General features: G+C 41.4%; 1 protein-coding gene across 1 annotated transcript; it reads left to right on the top strand.

Annotated features, from left to right (window-relative positions):
• The first annotated feature begins 895 nt into the window (after window positions 1-895).
• On the top strand, window positions 896-20099 carry LOC136447058 (sphingomyelin phosphodiesterase-like). The gene is made up of 15 exons (XM_066445739.1): window positions 896-983; window positions 7036-7180; window positions 7794-7890; window positions 8929-9018; window positions 9286-9447; window positions 9565-9688; window positions 10058-10155; window positions 11172-11344; window positions 12020-12130; window positions 13618-13786; window positions 14510-14592; window positions 15323-15508; window positions 16029-16125; window positions 17781-17875; window positions 18508-20099. The coding sequence occupies exons 2-15, from the start codon at window positions 7038-7040 to the stop codon at window positions 18674-18676; spliced, it is 1797 nt and encodes a 598-aa protein (XP_066301836.1). The 5' UTR covers window positions 896-983; window positions 7036-7037; the 3' UTR covers window positions 18677-20099.
• The last annotated feature ends 453 nt before the right edge of the window (window positions 20100-20552 follow it).

Genomic DNA, 20552 nt, shown 5'->3' with positions numbered 1-20552 from the left:
TACAATGATTCATATACGCGCAAATACCATACTAGTAAATCGTAGGGTTACGTTGCAAATTTTCCCAGCCGTTTATGTAGATAATAGTGTCATTATTTTCATGTCCATTACTTTAGATTAAGGCTTTGGTCATGATTTAATGTTACTACTACTAGTATAGATTAAAATGATTTCGATCGTTTTGACGCACGGCACCACATTTGACTACCTCGTCTGCCATCTGTTTGTTTGTTAGATTGTTGGTTTGTTTACTCCCTTAAGATCCAATTGACTAAAGAAAGACGATATTAACAAATTCAATACAATCATTTCGTTTGTTTGTGTGTGTGTATGTTTTTTTTGATTATGTCTTATTAGTTACTAGTATTAACGTTACAATGTACATGTATATCGGATTTGACTGTTGTGTTTTCTTCACTTGTATTCTTCTGCTTTGCAATCTTTGATTAAATCCTTTGCATCTTTATAATTAGCAGATATCTTCCTACAATACAACAGTACTAGTCACCGATCATCATTATTTTCAGAGGATATTTAGCCCCAAACAACGTTATGTCGTCCAAGTGAGACAGACTCTGATATTGTAACATTATCCGATGAATCAGGAGATCACGCGACTCGCATGTGACCAATCAGCTGACGAGGTCAAAGGTTAACCATGCTGAGTCAGTACACGGTTCTTGTGTTTTTGTGAGCTCGTTTTTGTCCGGAAACATTGTTATCACGCTTTTGTATGTTTAGTAGCTTCTTATGTCTCAAACTTTGGTAGCAACCTTTTTTCTTCTTTGTGCCCTCGCCTGTAGAGCTCTGGTCAAACAAGAGAGCCCAGTTTTGCTACCACAAACGGTCTAAATTTGGGGTTCTGCGTTGAAGTTTCGAGTTCCGGATATTCGTGGGCGTGGGAACTTTGACTGTAGCACAGCGTATCTTGTGTCTCAGGATAGGGACTTCTTGTCTATTCTATTGAGGCTAACTTTATTCAGGTAAGTGTAATCACGTTTGTTTGGTAATTAGATTTAGATTTGATTTAACGTTACGTTTATAATTGTTGTTGTTGTTGTTGTTGTTGTCCTTGTTTAACGTCTATTATATCGTTAGACATGGTCTCTAGGTGCTGTGTTACGCTTGGTTCAGATACGAGGCTAATGTCTCTCGAGGTGTTTAACTCTTGGTCGCTTGTGCTTGCGTGCTGCTGGAAGTGTTTCTAGGAGAGCACATCGAGTCTGTGCGTGCTCTCAATGTACCGGGAGAGAGCTAAGTACATCTGCTTGTTGATTGTCTCGGGAAGGTCTTCTCTCATCCCTGCTAGAGTGACAATATCCGTGTCTCTGCTTCCCTCTGCAATGTTGTATGTCTCGTATAAGTTCTCAGCTTCTAGCAGCATGTGTTGTCTTTCCTTTTCGTACCGAGGGCAGTGGTACAGGTAGTGTCTGGTGGTCTCCAGAGCACCGCAGTTTGGGCAGTTTGGTGAGACCTCTGGGTTCTTCCAGTTTTGGTAGGCGTTGAGTCTCGTGTGGCCACTCACTAGCTGATTGATGTTTACTTGTGTGTTTCTTCTTCCATGTGTTCTGCCTTTTTTCTTCATGTTAGTGGCGATTTTCTGCATGTGTTCACTTCTCATGTTCAGCTTCATCCTTCTGTTCCATCTCTCATGTGCTTGTGCTTCAATGTGCTTCATGGCTTGATGTTTTGTCCAAGATGTGTATTGGATGTTTGTAGCTTCGTCTGCTGCCAGTTTGGCTTCCTTGTCTGCAATCTCATTTCCAGGTATCCCCATGTGTCCCGGACACCAGATGATCTGTATGGTGAGGCCTTGAAGTTTGAGTGCTCGTAGTTTGTTTCGGATGGTGTGTACCAGGCTGTTGTAGGCGTCCACTTGCTGTACTCCCATGACGCTCTCCACCGCAGCCTTGCAGTCGCAGAGTACGAGAACCTTAGATGTAGTGATTGTGGATTGTCTTCTGCTGATGGTGTCGATGGCAAGGTGAAGGCCTTCGAGTTCCCCTTCATAGTTGTTAGATTTGGCTGCTACAGATTTGCGTACTGCGAAAGGTTCAGTGATCCCCCATCTTTCATAGATGACTGCAGCGCACCCAGTGGGCCCTGGGTTTCCTAGCGCTGAGCCATCTGTGAAAATGACGGTTGTTGGTTCCTTGCTGTTTGAGATGTGTTGTAGAGTGTCCAGGATATCTTCTCGTGCCTTGTCTTTTCCCCCTGTGGTGTTAGTTGTTGCTGCGAATGTTCCAGTTATACTGCCCATGGTGAAAGGGGGGAGTCTGGCGTCGTAGTTTGGTTCTTTGTCTATGGTGGTTTCATCCATCTCTCCCTTTAGCTCGTTGAGCCTTGTCTGGAGTAGGTGGAGCGGGGATCCTGTCTGGGTTGTTGTTTTTTGAGTCTTCATGTGAGATATGGTGTCGTAGATGGGGTTTCCTGTGTGTTTTGAGGTCATTCTTAGGTACGCCTGGGCTTGTCTGCAACTGAGGTGGATGTCGATCGGTGGGATTCCTGCCAATGTTTCCAGGGCTTCGGTGCTTGTTCTCTCGAGGCACCCGGTTGCTGCTATCAGTGCTTGTCTTTGTATGGGCGAGTAGGCCTTCTCCAGTTTGTCTTTGGCTGTGATTGTGCATTCCGAAGCATAGTCTAGGATGGGCCTGACCAGTGTTGTGTATAGCAGGATGTGGGCTTGTTGGTTTGGATTCTTCTTGGCTTGTGTGACTTTGCTTACTGCTTTCAGGGCCTTGAATGCTTTTGTCCGTGTTGTTGTGATGTGTTTGCTGAAGGTGAGCTGTTGGTCCAGGGTTACTCCTACCAGCTTGAAGTCATCTACCAGTTGTATATTCTTGTTGTCAACTTTCAAGTCCTCGGTAGTTGTGTTGTCTGCATGTGGAGGGGGGAAAATCATGGCTTTGGTTTTGCTCGGCTCAACCTTCATGTTCCATTGTGGGCACCAGTTTAGCATCACTTTAGAGATCCCTTCTTCTACACATTTCCTCACGGCTTGGACGTCTTCTCCGGTCTTCCAGGCTGCTGCATCGTCTGCGTACTGGAAGTTGTCGAGGTTGACTTCAGAGTACGCATCTGCCGTGTACAGGTTGCAGAGGGTGGTAGAAAGGACAGCTCCTTGTGGTATTCCAACTTTGCTCAGTTGTGGTTGTGTAGTTATGGAGTTGATCTTGTAGCTGGCTTCTCGGTCTTTGAGGAAGGAGTTAAGATAACACAGCATCCTGCCTTTCACACCTTTGTTGATAAGCTTGTATAGCAGGCCTTCCTGCCATACTCGGTCGAAGCAGGCCTCATAGTCTGCAAATACAGCAACGGTAGTTTGGTTTAGCTTCCATCCTTCTTGTATGTTTTGTGTTAGTCTGAGGACTCCGTGAGGTGCACTTCTGTGTCTTCTGTAGGCTTCTTGAGTTGGTGCAAGGTGGTTGTTTACTTCTGTCCACCACGTAAGCCGGTTGTTGACTACACGTTCCAGGATTTTGCCTATAACGCTGGAGAGAGTGATGGGCCGGTATGATTTGATCAGGTTGTAGTTGTCTTTGCCTGGCTTTCGGATCAGAACCTTGGTGTCTTGTTTCATTTGTTTTGGTAGCTCTCCTTGCTTCCATATACACTGAAACATGTGTAGTAGAGCTTCCGTCAGCCCTTCGCCTGCTCTTTTAATCATGATAGGGAGGATCCCCTCCGCAGGACTGGGTGCAGAGTTGGTATTCATCCTGTTGATAGCAGCTTGGATTTCCCCCAGCTGGAGGTCTGCATTTAAGGGGTCGTCATGTTGCTCGTCTTGTTGGTCGTTGTTCTTGATTGCATCTGTCTGGTGATCTATGACTGCATGGACTGCATGTGTGACGTTGTCTTTCCAGTGGCTGAGGTCTCCAGACATGTCTACTCCGCTAGGGGCGTAGGTTTCTGTAGCTACTTGTGCAATGTCTTCGTCTGTGGTGGCTATGTCTCCGTTGGGTAGGTTCAGGGGCTGTATGACGGTCTTTGTGTTCTTGTTTAGGTGTGTTTTGATAGTCTTCCAGAAACCTTGTGGTCTCCTTGGGTCCATACTTTTTAGCTGTGCTTGCCAGTGTTTGTTCTGTTCGTCTTCTTCCATGAGGGTGAGCGTTTCTTTCTCTTTTAGGTATTTGTTGAGGTTGTGAGTGTCTCTTCTTCTGTGAAATTTTCGTAGGGCTGTTTTTGTGGTCTTCATTTGTTGTTCAAGTGCTGCATTCCAGTGTCCTTTGCTGTGCTTGGTGATGGTCTTCATGCTTATGATTCCGTCTGTGCATTTGTTCAGTGTGTCTTTGAAGCTTTCGTAGAGGTCAGATGTGTTGATGTTAGATGGTTCTGTGTGGTCTCTGTTTTCTTCTAGCCAGTTCTCAAATTGTTCGTGTGTGGTTTTTTCCCATTGCTCCCAGTCTACATTTCGAAGGTCCCATCTTTGGACTTTGGTGTCTGGTTTCTTGATGCCGATTTGCATTGTGATCAGGTGGTGGTCTGTTTTCAGTTGAACTTCGGGTTGTACCCTCCATCTTTCAATCAGTTGTGTTGCTTGCTTGTTAGTGATAGTGAGGTCAATGACGCTGTTTTCTCTTGTTGGTCTGTAGTTGTTGATGACATGGAGCTTGTTTGCCAGCAAGTGGCTGTTGAGGTGGTGTCCGAGGGGGTTTTCTCTTTCATCTCCCCATGCAGGGTGCCGGGCATTTAGGTCTCCGCATAGTATCAGGGGTTTGTTGGTGCCCTGGAGAGACTCGAGTACTCTCATGACTTCATCTATTCCATCTTTGTTATCGGGTGGAACATAGGCTGAGATGAGAGTGAAGCTGCCGGTGTCTGCGTAGATGTTCACGGCAGCGATGTCTGCATGTGTTGTGTTGGTCAGCTTTATCTCTAGTACTTTGATGTGTTCTTTGGTAGCAATGGCAACTCCTCCTCCTCTCTTTGTTGCTCTACTCCTGAAAGTCCAATTCCAAGTTTTCAGGCACTGGAGTTTGTCCGTTTTATTCCAGACTTCTGACAGGCAGAGTATGTCAATGTTCTGTTTTCTGCACATGTGTTCGACTAGTGTGGCGGATGTGTTGATAGAGCGGATGTTCATATGGGCGATGTTCATGTTGAATCTTTCAAATGTGTGGCTGCGTATGTGGAGAGGTAGACTTGCTGGTGATACTGGTTCCAAGATGTGGTCACATGTGGGAGATATATGTACAAGTAGGCATACTAGTACTAATGGGAAGAACAAGGTGGTAGTTTTCTTCATTCCCTGCTCTAATTGAGCCTTTCTACTAGCCTTCGTCTGGTTTCCAGGAATTGTTTACACCTTGGGTCGTTGGCGGAGTGTGTGCCTCCGCAGTTGATGCACCTTGGTTTGCACGGGTTGGGATGTCCCTTGGCTCCACCACACCTGATGCAGCTGGGCTCCTCCTTACACAGCCTGGCAATGTGTCCAAGTCTGTGACAGTTGTAGCACCTGATTGGTGTGTTCTTCTTGCTTCTGTAGGACTCAACGGTTACTTTCACACCTCTTATTGTGAGACTTTGAACAAAGAGTTCGTTGAGTTGGCCTTGTGTGGCGTCCACTCGTGCAACCCTCAGAGGTTTGCCTGTGTCTTGGTAGTGGTATCTGTGTGCTTTGACTTGAATTCCAGTTTGTTCCAATACGTTTTGCTCAATTTCCTCTTGTGTTACTTCTGCTGCAATGTTTTTTAGTATTGCTCTTCTCCCGTATGTTTGGTTTGTTCTGTGGCTTGCGAGTTTATCTTGCTTGGCGTTGAAGGCACCGTCTTTCCACGGTTGTAGCTATAATTGCTATACACGGTTGTAGCTATAATTGCTATACACGCCCCTCCCTATATCATTTTTTTGTCCAACTGAACTACATACTCACATGGTACCACTATTGGTATCCTACTATTGTACATGTGAATTCAACTTAGCTGCATGATATTTTGACCATGTACTCAGCGGAGAAATTATATTACACAGTAACGTTATGCCTGATAGGCACTGCAGCTGTGACGTTCAGTTCTGCTAAGAAAAAATGATTTTTTCAAAAATTATGCCAAAATCAAATTCGGCCCTTTTTTTTTTTTCTGTCCGTTGGCAGATTTGTTTGCAACGAGAGAGAGCAAATCTTTAGCAACTTTGCTTGTATTAACATAGGTTCTTGGCAATTTAATCTTTGATCTAATTAAAGAGTAAAAAAAATGAGTGAAAAATATCAGGCCTGAGTTTGGCCTGGCCTGTGTACACATGTAACACGGTTTAATGTAAATGCATTTAAGTTTGCGTGGTTTTTATTTCACACTAAGGGGTAAATGGAGTGTTCGTGGTAGTTTTAAGTTTGCCGTAGTGCTATAGTCACATACTGTTACAGTATTGGACAAAAATGTTCCCGGTGAAACGGTCACCGCGAAAAACCGCGAACATAAAACCACCACAAACATTTCTGCATTTACAACTTTGACAGGTGCACAGATGGTTTTCCAACTCATTAATAATTGATTAACCATAATCATATGAGTAGGCCTTTCATACCCAGCTGTTTTCAACATGATGCAGAGATAGGCAAATGCAAGATGCCAGTGAATGAATGAATATTTTATTTTTGTGTCCCGCGACTCAATAAAGTCGCCCAGCCCATGCGTGTTGGTAGAGGCACAGTAATAAATGATAAAATTCAGAAATAAATCATAATAATAGCAGTAATGAGTAACACAAAATAATACTAGTATGAACATGATACAGTGGCAACACAAAAGGGACCCACCTGGTACATCGATTCAAATCAATTTAAATTCAAAGAAAACAAGATGCCATAATCACATCCATGGATTTTCCAGTGCTCTGCTTGTAGCCTGTTATGTCATTGTATCCAAGAAGTCCAATTTGGATATCTTTAATGCCAAAATATCCTAAAAAAAGTCCAATTTGGAATTTTTTCCTTGGTGGAACATCCCAAAGGTCCATAGTGTCAATAGTGGGATAACATGGTGTCAATAGTGGGATGTTTAACCTAACTTGTCTTTTCCCTGTTTCCCGCGGCCCCAGGTATGGCGTACGTGCTGTTCTCGACGGGATCTGCCCTGTTCTGTGCCTTCCTCCTGCTGGTGGCCTCCCCGCCAACCTCGCACTCGGGCGTCCGGACGGACATGGAGAAACTGGAAGCTCTCGGAAGGGCCATCCAGAAGGGAAGGTAAAATACAGCCACTTTGTACATTGTTAAGTATAGACTCTAATTGGTTACTGTAGATGCAGATATGTTCACTGTGGTTACCTAAATAATACTTTGCAGTTTTCAGGGTGACCTCTTTACCGTGACCTTAAAATCACAGCAAAAATGCTTGTTCTGTCTTCTGTCCACCTATCACTAATGTTTCAATTGCGAACTTAAACCCAACACAAACACTCCATTTTCTCTCTACCACAAAAAGAAATCCTTGCAAACTTGAATAGAGTTACAGTATTCTAAGTTCTAAAAATCTAAGTCATGCACAAGCTCACGATACATGTACATTAACTTTTGATACTATGACCTGCAAAGTGGCACAATCTAAGTTTGGCAAATGCTTTGTTTTGGTAGTTTTTTTAGTGGTCTAGTTTTAACTCTAAGTATATGCTTGTTCTTATCATATGTTGTCAACTACCTTTAATAGTTTAAAAGTGCAGAAATATAAATCATATTGATTGAAACTGCTAAAATGTGTTTTGTAGTATATAATTCTTCTAACCTGCTGGCATAGTGCTCTCCTTGGCCATTTCTCTGTTTGAGTTATATATAATGTTGACTCTCTTTCCTTCTGCTATAGACTGTCAGACCCAGAGCTGGAGATCAGCTTGAAGTGCAGTCTGTGTGAAATGGGAATGTCTGTGGTGCAGGATTTGTTTCTTAAAAACAACTCACAGGTAAAGCCCCCCTCTCACTGGACCTGCGACGCATTGGTGACCTCGCTGCGTCCTAGATTGAATTTGAGTTAGCCTTGACTTTACAATGGGAATACCATGTAAAACGTATAAGTATGACTAAAAAGACAACAAATCACACAAAGCGTAAAAAGATTCGGTTCTTATCGATGAAATTCGTTTAGCGCGGTGTCAAATCGCGCTCGGTCGCAGCAAGGTCACCAACGCGTCACGGGTCTATAATAGTATTATTAATAATATAGCATACTGTAATTCTTGTTTCTTTCACTGTAATACTTTATCATTTATGTTCACTGTTTTCACGGTCACCTCCGTACGGTGAAGTTATCATCACCGTGAAAAAACCTGTTGTAATTACATGTATCTATGATTCCTTCACACATCCGTTCTGTATATCACTTGCCGCTACCGTGAAGTGATGTCCATTTTCCTTACTCCGTGAAATTTTGCTACCGTGAAGATAAAGTGAATCATAGTATTCTGTGGCGTAGTGGTTTCCACATCTGGTTCAAATTAGGGGTGACCCGGTTTGCTTGGCCAAAAACGCAAGCCGTAGCTAAGTTGTATTGTACTACTACAATGTACATGTAGCTACCTCAAAAAGGATGTCGGATGCTTTGGCCCATGGCTAATTAGACGGCCCAATACCCTGGTCAACCCGGCCAAACATCCTCTAACCCTAGCTGAGTTGACCGGGGCAACGGTTGAACTTCAACTTGGGCCGAATTGACCAGTGTGTTGTGCTGAGTTGACCAGGGCGTTGGGCCATGTTGGTGAGGGGCTGAATCCTCCTGACCCACTAGAAAAACATAATTCTTCACTCCATTGAGGACAACTGCTTTAATTTTCCTTATTTGTTTAGAATTTGGGCATTCCACAATTTTATTTTTTTGCCGATGGCTTGGGGGTGGAGACAAAAATAGCTCTGAAAATATTGTCACAGTGCTATTTGTACCTAATGTCAAGTTTAGGTACGTGGTACACATCCCTAACCATACCGTTGTGTGCATTTCTCCTCAGGATGAAATAGCCAAAGTCGTCACCAAGTTGTGTATCTTGTTCAAAGTGGAAGACAGTACAGTCTGTACCTCCATAGTGCAAGAATTCAAGGTAAGGACACCTAGTCTTCAAATATTATTCTGTTCTACACTAAATGGACTTTAAATGATGTATCTTACTACCTCTTGGGCTTGATTTTAAAGTAGGCTAAACAATTTACCAATGCGTAAGCCCAAAAATGCATTCCCCAGGGAAGTCATTTTTGGCTACACCTCAAGGAGGTGGTCCACGCTCATAGCAGATTTCTAAATGAAATTTCATTATCCAAAGAGTGCATGTGAACCAGTGCTTAAAAAAAACTTTCCTCTTGTTTTCCAGCATGAGATACTGACGGTGATTGACAAGCTTGCACTCAGTCCAAGCGAGGCATGCGGGCTCATCATAGATGACTGTGGCAGCCCGTACGACCCAACGAGGTTTTGGAACATCACCCTACCTAACACCCCCAAACCACCTGTCACTCCACCCAAACCTCCCAAGGTAACTATGGCAACAGTAGCTTTGGTAACAGTAATTATGGCAACAGAATCTATGGTAACTTTCATTGCGTGCATTGGTAGATGAAGATTTGCAATGGCCGCATCTATTTTTCTGTAGCCAGGTGCTCCAGTGAGTCGAGTCCTGTTCCTTTCTGATGTCCATGTGGACCTGCAGTACAAACCTGGTGCAAATGTGGACTGCGGGGAGCCCCTATGTTGTAGGGCCAACAGCCCACCAGGCAGTAAGTCTTTTATATAGTTTACTAAACTCGCCAGTACTACATCTAAACTAATTCAATTCCTGAAACATGGTAGAGCTCTGTTTGGCTTTGAGGTGTAAAGAGCTAGAATTGGATTGATGACAATGTAACAGCCAAAAAATGATCTACTGGCCATGCACTTTCTTTGGATTACTTCTATATGATTTAAACATAATAAACTGTCCTTTTTTCCAATTATTCAGATGATAATTGATACCTTTATGTTGGATGGTTTTCTTTTGGTCGTACGTTACTTTTTCTCCATATATAGAAAGGGCCTGAAGTGTGTACTCTCACTCTTTATGTTCAGTTTTATGTATACTAACACAGTTTTGTATTTGTGTTAAACAGAAGGAGGTTCCACTGCGGGTAAGTGGGGAGACTACAGGTACTGTGACACTCCACTGTGGACAATGGAGAACCTGCTACAACACCTGGCAGAGAAACAGGTAGGACTGGAGACCATGTACAGTAAAGTGTCTGTGTATGAACTAGTGTGTTAGCACAAAAAAGTCGTTTTACTGTAAAGCTCATTAGAAACCAGTCCGTGTGTTGCTGTTTGTGTGAGAAACTTTGTTTAAACTGTTGACTGTCTAATAATAAATTATTACAGTCAAAACTGCCCAAGATGACCACTCAGGGGACCAATAAAATCAGATATGTATATGTGGACAGGTGGTCACTATGGTCAAGGATTCCTGAAACTTGTGTCAGTTCTATAACAGTTGTTTGAATCGTGAACTGAAGGACAACACAAAATTTTCATTTTCACTGTGGCATGAATTTTGAGTGTCGCAAACTAGAATTGGAGAACCTTTGCTATGCTGCCCCTACGGCTGACTAAGCTATGGGAGAGAGTGAGTGAAACTGTCAAAAAATGTGATGCTGTAATGCATTTAAGCATGGTCAGGGTTCCTCGCCAGGGCATTTGAGCGTAGGGGGCCCCTACGCTGTGATTTGGATCCCCTATGCTGTGATTTGGGCCCCTACGCTGTGTTTCAACCAGTGTAGGGGGATTTTCTGTTGTTTTGATGCAAACGTAAAAAAATTTGGCTTTATTTCACAAACTTTAGTCCTCAAAATGCAAGAAATAGTGTCTTTGAGAGTCTTAAAACTCAAAATTTCCAGGGGGAGGATGCCCCGGACCCCCCTACATTATTCCTGCCTGCAGCCCTCATCCTAACACCTGTAGCGCTTGCCATGTGGCTTTGCCGCGCAAAGATGCCCCTACGCTGTGAAAAAATCCTGGTGAGAACACTGATGGTTTTTATTTCGTGCTAAGATGAAAATGGATTATGGAGTGTTCGCAATGGTTTTAAGTTTGCCCCAGCACTATAGTCACATACAGCTACAGTATTGGACAAAAAATTTGCGGTGGATTTCGAAAACCGCTAACATAAAACCACCACTAACATTTCTGCAATTACAGTAAATTGGAAATAAGCAATGTATTTTCCATACACAGTCGCAGTTTGACTATGCAGTGTGGACAGGCGATATCCCAGCCCACGACGTTTGGAACCAGTCGCGGTCGGATCAGCTACATGTCCTGAACACTGTGTCCGCCATGATGCTGAAGTACCTCAAAATCCCGATCTACCCCGCCCTCGGCAACCACGAGAGTTCACCTGTCGACAGGTGAGAGGTTTGAATGTTAGGCCATGTTGATTTGATTATATGGATTACATCCTCTGGGAACCCCAAAACTGATGTGTGAAAAAAAGAGTTTGGCTAAAAAACGTTGAGTTTGAGTTTATTCAGATCCACAATTAGTTTAAATTAATATACATTGTAGCTACTCTTCCTGTGGTCCTTTTCAATCCACAAATATGACTGCACAAAACTACATGACACACAGAAAAACACAACATAATTTATACAGAATATACATAAATGATAAAAGAAAGATAAGGTTACTTGAGGTCCATATACAATGGGAACAACATCTAATGACTTAACAGTTTCAAACCATTCCAGGTGCTGGACTTTCAGTACAAAAATTATTTTTTATTGAGCATTTGTTCTGGGTTTTGTTAGTCGAATGTTTGCCTTCATTATGAAATCTATGTAGTCAGGATGGTTGAGCAAATGACTAAACACATAGAGTATTGTATATCGAACAATAGATTCTTCATTTTTTGTTCTTTCACATCATTCTTTGACTTTGGAATTCTACGACATTGATATCAGATATTGTGTTCAGATGTTCTATTTTGCAATTTAAGGCATTTGTTTGCTCATTTTGTAGCTGCTTTGTGCAATTAACAGTATGGTCAAAAAAATTTTTTAAAATTATATCTCTTATCCCTCTAGTTTCCCCCCTCCCTTTGTTACTGGTAAAGACTCCATCTCTTGGCTGTATGACGCCCTGGCAGAGACATGGACACATTGGACGCCTGACAGCACCAAGCATAACATTCAAAGGTATATCTTCCCTAGGTCTTCTATTAGTATTAACCTTAAAGATACAACAGGTAACCCTTACTTTTCGAGCTGTATGCTGTTTTCAATTTGGTTACCCCAACTTGAACGGGCCCAAGTATTGTCAAATTTTCATCTGTGTTTTCATAAAAATAATACCTAGCACAATTAAATACTATGTTGTTACCAGTTCAAACATGTTTTGTCCTTATTGAAAATCTACCATTTTCTGATCCAGTAGTTTAGGTACCTAAACCCGTGCGTACCTGTACATGTACCTAAAATCTGTACACAGCTCTACCAAAGACCATACAGCTGAAGGCTACCTCAGAAATGATTGCCTTGAATGAATGCATTAATGGAATTTTAAGTATTCTCGGAGCAATTATCATTTCTCTACTTAAAAAAGGTACATTGTCTTTCCTAGTTGATGGTCTGATGCTTTCTTAATCCAACACACGTTTTACTCTGTGTTAATTTGACCCAACCTCTGGCAGATCTCTATCAACAGAAACTAACTGCAAACTGCAACACAACAATGTTGCTGATAAACATGGTATAAAATGGAAAGAAACTTCTTGAAAATGTAAAAGACAGACTGAATGACTACGTTCTCTCCTATTACCTTGAGCAACCACCCATATGTAAAGTACAAATTTTAGTTCAAAAACATGAAATTTGTTTTCCTTCTTAATGCTCTAACTTTGCTTTCTTTGCCCAAAACAGGGGTGCGGTTTTAATTTGCCCCGGCTTCCGACTGATCTCCATGAACACAAAATACTGTACAGTAACACCAACAATGTTGCTGATTTGAACATGGTATTTAAGAAAATGGAAAGAAAGAACCTTCTTGAAAATGTAAAAGTCACACTGAATGCCTGTGTCCTCCCCCATGCATTACTTAACTGGCTTGAGTAACCACTCATTTGAAAAGTACAAAAACATTTAATTCAGTTTTGTTTTCCTTGTGATGGTCTGACCCAAAGCTTTTTTTACCCCACACAGGGGTGCATTTTACTCAGTGCTAATTCGACCCGGCGTCCGGCCGATCTCTATCTACACAAACTATTGCAACACCAACAATATTGCTGATTTGAACAGTCAGCGTATTTAATAAGAAACTGAAAAGAAAGAACCTTCTTGAAAATGTAGATGGCAGACTGAATGACTGTGTCCTCCCCCATTGCCTAAAGTAATTGCAAGCACCCATTTGTAAAGTACAAAAACATTAATTTTGCTTTCCTTGTAATGGTCTAACCTATAGCTTTCTTGACAAAAACAGGGGTGCGTTTTACTCAGTGTTAATTTGTCCCGGCTTTCGGCTAATCTCCATCAACACAAACTACTGTAACACCAACAATGTTGCTGATTTGAACATGGTATTCAACAAAATGGAAAGAAGTCTCTTGAAAATGTAAAAGACAGTACAAAACCATTGTTTTTGAATTCCTTGTAATGGTCTAACCTAAAGCTTTCTTTACCCAAAACAGGGGTGCGTTTTACTCAGTGTTAATTCGTCCCGGCTTTCGGCTGATCTCCATCAACACAAACTACTGTAACACCAACAACTGGTGGCTGCTGCTGAACACCACGGACCCTGCAGGCCAGCTGCAGTGGCTCGCACAACAGCTGCAGCAGGCTGAGGACAAAGGGGAAAAGGTCAGAGTTCACCTTCTTTAATTTGTACTTTTAAAGGCACCCAGAGAATTTTACGAGGTTTGAAAACTAGAAATATTCTAGTTGCTGTAATTGTTATGAAAGTGATATTTCATGCCACTGCTTACCACATCTGTGTGATAAAACTATGACTAGAAATTTTAGTTTTTAATCCAAGTTTCAAGCCCCATAAAATGCTTTGAGTGCCTTTAATAAATATCTAAACCTTACAGTTACACACAACGAAAAAGTTCCCTACTTTTGGGGAGCTTTTAGACATTCCCTGTCTCTTCTTCAACTCAGTGATCTCGTCTTGGAGTTCTCTTGTAACGTGACTGATGGTTGACTATCACATGAAAAGAGGCAGTTATATACAGGCTTGAAATACATGGAGTGACGTCCCCTATGCTATGTTTAAGGTGCTACATATGTTGTCTACAGATTCTTTTGATCAATGTGCATCAGGGCGGTCTCAGGCTTTAAATGTGTTTCAGTCCCACTTGTTGTTTGAGAGCCCATGTTGTCATTTTTTCAAAGTCAAACCTGTCATTTTCAGCCCACAAAAATACATTTTCTTCAATTTTATTTCATGAAGTTCAGATTTTTGGAGGGACGGGTTGAAATTTTTGTCCGTCCCAACGAGCAAATTTCATGATTTATACAGTATAAATTGTCCACAATGGGATTCTGCATTGTTAAACATGTGCTTGTTTTGCCCCACCTCAGGTACACATCATTGGTCACATCCCACCTGGTACAGGGAGCTGTTTGAAGGCCTGGAGCTGGAATTACTACAGAATCATAGACAGGTTTGTACCTACGTATGGTTATCTAGAACTGCAACAGAGCTCTTTTCCAAAGCAAAGATTGGACACACCAAATTCTTTACCAGTCTTTGTTTGAATTGCATACCTGGTAAACTGCATCATGGCATAACACACCAGTTTCATTTGTACTGAACAGTACAGGCTCCATATCTAGACAGATTTATTTGATCCACTCACACTGGGATGGACCCCTACTCTTTTACATAAGTGTGATGGGTTCTTTTACGTGTTCAAGGCGTGGCTCTCCCCAAACACGGGACCTCCATTTAACGTCCTATCCGAGGGACATCCCTAACCGAAGCTAGGTACTCATTTTCTCCTGAATGAAGTGAGGAAATTTGTGTTCAGTGCACGTCAACAGGGCATGCCGGAGGATTGGAACCCAGAACCTCTGGGTGATGGGCCAAATACCCTGCCAGTACGCCACACAACACCACTACCAACCACTGGTCAAAGCCTTACGGTGATCAGGAAATCCATTCATAACTCTTTAAAAGTTAACATTTACGATTAAACCAAGAAATCAGCCATCCAAAACAAATGCCAGTGTAGCAAGCTATAATGTAGCCCTAGTCAAAATGTACGTGGGTGTATTCTGGTTGGAGGTATATTCCAGCCTGCTTCACCAGTGAAAACATACATTGTAGCCTTATTGGGGAAGGTACATGTTTATCATAACAATGTACAAAACCTTCTAATGTTATTTTTCCAGGTATGAAAGCACGGTGGCTGCCCAGTTCTTCGGACACACCCACAAAGACCATTTCGAGCTGTTTTACGACATGAAGAATCGTACGAGACCCACCAACATCGCGTACATCGGGCCGAGTGTCACGCCATACCAGTACCTGAACCCTGGATACAAGGTGTACGAAATAGACGGGAATTACACAGGCAGGTAAGAAGGTAGCTTCCTACATTTTTGGCGACATATCAGGGGCTGAGATATTTTTCTTTATTCTATACAAAAGATTAATAATGTCATCTGGTGCTTACTGAATCAGATATGGCTTTGTTTGTGCCCAATCTTATGTAACAGTTGTAGCACCAGTAGGTAAAGCTCCCATAGCCTTTTCGAGGCCGTAGGCTAAGGGCAGTGGGCTGTTAATCCGCAGTGTCTAGGGCATGGTATTGGAAGGCGGAACCCATCCCTCTCCTTGCAGTGCCTTTTACCTCCCTAACTTTCCCAAGGACACGACGTCTAGTCAGGAATAAAACCTGTGACCTCTCGATCCACTGTCCGTATCTCTCGATCCACTGTCAGCCTACCCATATTTGCACCTGGGTGGGGTGAGGACATTTGAATAACTAGTTGTCTTTTCCAAGGAAACATTGGCTTAACCACTTGGCCATCGATTCCACTAGTTATTTGTACATTCTCAGAAGTGTGTATTAACTAATCTTTCTCCTGTCATCAGCTCCCTGCATGTTGTGAACCAGCAGACTTACATCATGAACCTGACAGAAGCCAACCTGACGGACAAGCCCAGCTGGAAACTGGAGTACGACACCAAGGTACACATGAATCTGTCTGTCTTTTCTTATCTATCTTTTTCAGTTTTTAGTATAAATTTGTTACTTAAGTCAATTCCAAGTCACCAAGAGGGTTTTAGAATAACATAAGTTTGAATTTTTAGAAATACAGTAGAATCCGCTTAACTGCACACCCCATTTTCCAGCGTATTTGGTGCAATTATCTGGCTGGTGCAATTATGCGAAATTGCCCAGCAGGACCGGTAATACACTGTATCATACAGGAGGTGAATAGTTTATAAACCTCAGTGTGCTGTATGAACTTGTTAGTACGCATTTAGATGTGAGAACGCTTTCGTTATACAGGTTCAGTGCGTTAACACAGTAGATTCCACCTCTTGTTAGGGCCACGTTTATGCATTGAAACGGTAAATTTCAAATTCTCAGGAGAAACATCTCAGGACACAGTGAGTGAAATCAGTAAGCGCAAGAGAGGCCCCTGTCATGTTTGGACAGATTAGACTGTGTAAATCATGGTAGTGAATTACTGTACAATGGACTGTACTACGTATCCAGTGGGTAGATATGGTTATATGACTTAAAACAGTGACAGACCATTCTCCTCATAGCATAGCCGAACCCGCGTATACATCCTTCGGGTGAATGTAGGAAGTTTGTAGGACGCGGATTCAGCTCTGCCATAAAGAATGTGACAGATGATCACGTCAGCACCGCACCGTCAAAGGCGACTGCTATGTCCGTCCATGCGTCTGTAGCCCTTGCCGAGTCGCTGTGCGGTTTCCCGTAGATATGAGAACTGAGACTAGATGTACGTTAAATCACCAGTCTTTTATTATTGTAGCAGTATGTGAATATAGCACTGCCGCGAACCTAAAACCAACAACAACAACACCCCATGTCATTCTTAACGCAAAATCAAATCCCCACGAACTTAATGCATTCACAGTAATTAGTAAGTGTACAGGTAGAGACCAACCTTTATTGAGTACAGCATGCTGTCTGCCAAAATGCAATACTGACTTTTGGTAGGCGTGTGTCTCTTTATGCTGACGACACGCACCGTGACCCGCACGGGGCCTCCCATACGATCGCTATCAACGTTATTGTCAATGGATACCACCTTCTTTCGTTAGTCAAAACAATTTTAGACACATTGGCGGTATTGTGCCTCTACATAGGCACTTATCGACTCATTTATACCGCGTTTGCCGATTTTTAGCGCACATTTTTAGTTAAGTTAATTTGTCGAGGATTTTTTATAAAATTTGGTGCAGTTATCCGGCATTGGTGACAATGCACGGTGCAGATATGCGGAGTCACTAACAATGCAGTGAATGGGAACCGGTTTGGGATTTTGTGATTTGGTGCAGTTAAATGGAATGTGCGTTTATCCGAGGTGCAATTAAGTGGCGTCTACTGTAAAAGAATATCTAAGTCACAATAGCTCTAAAATGTTGGAAACATTTCAAAAGTAACTGCTAAAATATCACTTTATTTAGAACAGCTTTAAATCATGACTGTATGTTGATTACTGTAAGTATAACAGTGGGGTTAAAGCACCACCAACTGACCAGTCTAACCATCACTTTATTCATCATATTGTTTTTCTCTTATTTCAACTGCAAAGAAGTATGAGAATCTCAGAGAATCAATTATTAATCTCTTTAATCCTTTAGGAGGCCTATAACATGTCGTCCATGACTCCTGCAGACTGGGACAAGTTTGTTCACCAACTGGAGAAAGACGATAAACTCTTCCAGCTCTTCTACAGGTAAGTGTCTTCAAAGCTATAGACAGAGAAACAATTGGAAGGTGCACTTGCAGATGATATGTATATGTTGTATTTAGCAAATTTTACACATTCAAGTCAATATATGATGCCTTACGCAGCTTGTACTTAAGTCAAATTTCTGTTGTGATTTCTTATAACTGTAGTTACAAGTGTCCCACTAAAATACATGTAGATGCATTTTATAGATTTTTCACTGATTTGTAGTCAATATTGATATGATTGATACTGGGAATTGTAATACATACACATGTACATGAGTAGGGATGCTTACTTTTAATTAATAGATTGTGTCAAACTTTTTTGTTAGCTGAAGTTTCTTTTGGAAATTTAAGTTTAGAAAAGTTCAAGTCATTCCCACACCATATGGTGTATAGGGCAGCACCCATATTCATTTGGGCCGCATGATTCTGCAAGCACTACTGACAGCAGGACGCTAGTACACTGGTGTACCACATGTGTAACTATTCAATTTCCAAAGTCTGTTCCATAAGTGCTGAGTGCTAAGTAGAGAAACCTGTATGTACCAATGTCGGACGTGGATTGAACCCACCATGCAAGGCAGGTATTCTGTGCTATTGCCTAGAAGTCAAGTCTATGGTTTAATCCTACAGTTATTACTACAAGTCAGCCCCTACCCAGCCCTGTGACCAGAAGTGCAGGACTGCCCTGATCTGTGACCTGAAGACGGCTCGCAGCAACGACCCCAGCATGTGCACTTTGACCTCCAAGGTCTCATGGCGTGACCTACAGAACTACAGGACAGCCAACAGACTCTGCTGAGAAGGAAAATTCCGCAAACAAAATTTTTAGCCTCAGAACAAAATGGTTTTTATTTTCGGATATTGAGTTATTTTTTACATTGACAATCCTTTAACTGTGCAGTGTGCCTTAAAGTGTATTCCAACAATAATTAGTAGTTACTGCTAGTATAAGTTGATAAAATGCACAAGTTTGTACATTTTTGCATCTTATAAGCTGTAATTTGTTTAGAGCTAAAGATAGAAACTGCCACCACATTTATATGCATTGTACCCCGGTTGTACAAGGAGTCATTTAATCTGTATTCTGATTTTTGGGTTGAATTTTCGAACTTATTTTGGAAAAAGGATGAGCTTACCAACCTTCTCTCTGTCAGGGCAGACTAGAACTTAGCCTAACCTTTAGCCTTAGGTCTTGTCTAAAAGTGAAAAATACTAAAAACTGAGAACTCACTATTGTGCAATTAACTAAAAGCTGCTATGGTTATTGATTTGATGTTATTTTGGAGAAAAGTTGGAATTTAAAAAAATGTTTGCAAACTTTGGATTTAGATTTTTAAAAGAACAGTTCCTATGCATATTTTATATCAATCAGTGACAATACCCTTGTGTTGTAATATCTGAATGGTTGTTTGATTTAATTCTACCTATCATTGGTAATGTCCTGCAGAACTGATTGGAAATCTATCTTTTTAAAAAGTTTGTTTAAGCTATTGTTAACACACAACTGCCAGGGTCTAAAATATGAAATTAGACCCTTTTTATTCTCATCTTTGTCCTAAAAAAAGTCTACTCTTCTCAACTTTACAAAATACCTCTATAACACATATAAATGTTTTACTCTAAAAAAATTTTAAGCACATGATGATAAAAGTATTAGTTGTGCAATTACTTTAAACCAAGCATTGTCGTTTGGTAATCTTATTGACTGGTATTTTGATATTTTGTCCTGAATTAATAATGTTGATTTTACATATCAAATTGATTGTATGGAGTATGTTAGTGAATGTCTTCAGTGAAATCTACTTGAACATACAAAAATAAATGTACCATCATGATATTAACAATTTGTAGGCAATAGCAATTTTAGTAATTGTTTCATGCAGCTTTTCAAAAGGAGTTGAATGAAAATTACTATGAAAGAAGAAGAATTTAAAGAAGACTTGAGCACAAAATAAATAGGTGCAGATAAGAAGCCATTAGGGTGGATTCTATTCCATTAATGTTTTGTGCTTCATGTTCAGAATGCTGCATGTTCGGGGGGTGGGGGTGTTCTCGCATGATTCTCCCGTAAGTGTCATATTCATGGCTTCTCCTGTTTAAAGATGTGTATGTATTCAGTGTTGTAAATTGTACAGAAAATTTACTTGTACTTGTTTGCATTCATACTGCCATGACTGTTGTTGTTTTTAAACCGAATAAACACAAGTCACTTCAATCTGTAATTGATCTGTTGTGTTCACAAATCAGATGTCTAAACGGTAACTAATGACAAAACACACAAGAACAACAGCGGAAGCTGATACTATTAATCACATGACTTGTACACTGTTTAGTCTACGTTTCCGAACTAATTTCAGGACTGGGACCACGCAATCCAGGCCCAACTAGTAAAATTATATATAATTAGGACTCTTTAGCCTCGTCCACAGACGACAGGTTGGGTAAATGATACGAACTCGGATTTAACCATACTACTAACCAAAAAGAGACCAATGGACGCCTATACTCAACACGAAGAACCCATAAAAACAAACACAATAAGAGCATTTACGGAGAAAAGCGAGCCATGTAGTGATAAATACTTTATTGAGCCCCGATGCCGTTTAAAGTTCTGTTTTTGCAATAAACATTACAAAGAGTGCTTGTTTTCATAATCATCATCAAACCATCTTAAA

Source organism: Branchiostoma lanceolatum, chromosome 13 (genome assembly GCF_035083965.1).
Source record: "Branchiostoma lanceolatum isolate klBraLanc5 chromosome 13, klBraLanc5.hap2, whole genome shotgun sequence".
NCBI lineage: Eukaryota > Metazoa > Chordata > Leptocardii > Amphioxiformes > Branchiostomatidae > Branchiostoma > Branchiostoma lanceolatum.
Note: the sequence above shows the minus strand (reverse complement) of the source record. Positions and strands in the feature narration are given on the sequence as shown.

Coding starts and splice junctions, on each gene's coding strand:
- LOC136447058 (XM_066445739.1), top strand. CDS start 7,038: ATGGCGTACGTGCTGTTCTCGACGGGATCTGCCCTGTTCTGTGCCTTC. Junction 9,448..9,564: donor CTCCACCCAAACCTCCCAAG/GTAACTATGGCA, acceptor ATTTTTCTGTAG/CCAGGTGCTCCAGTGAGTCG. Junction 12,131..13,617: donor ACCAAGCATAACATTCAAAG/GTATATCTTCCC, acceptor TACCCAAAACAG/GGGTGCGTTTTACTCAGTGT.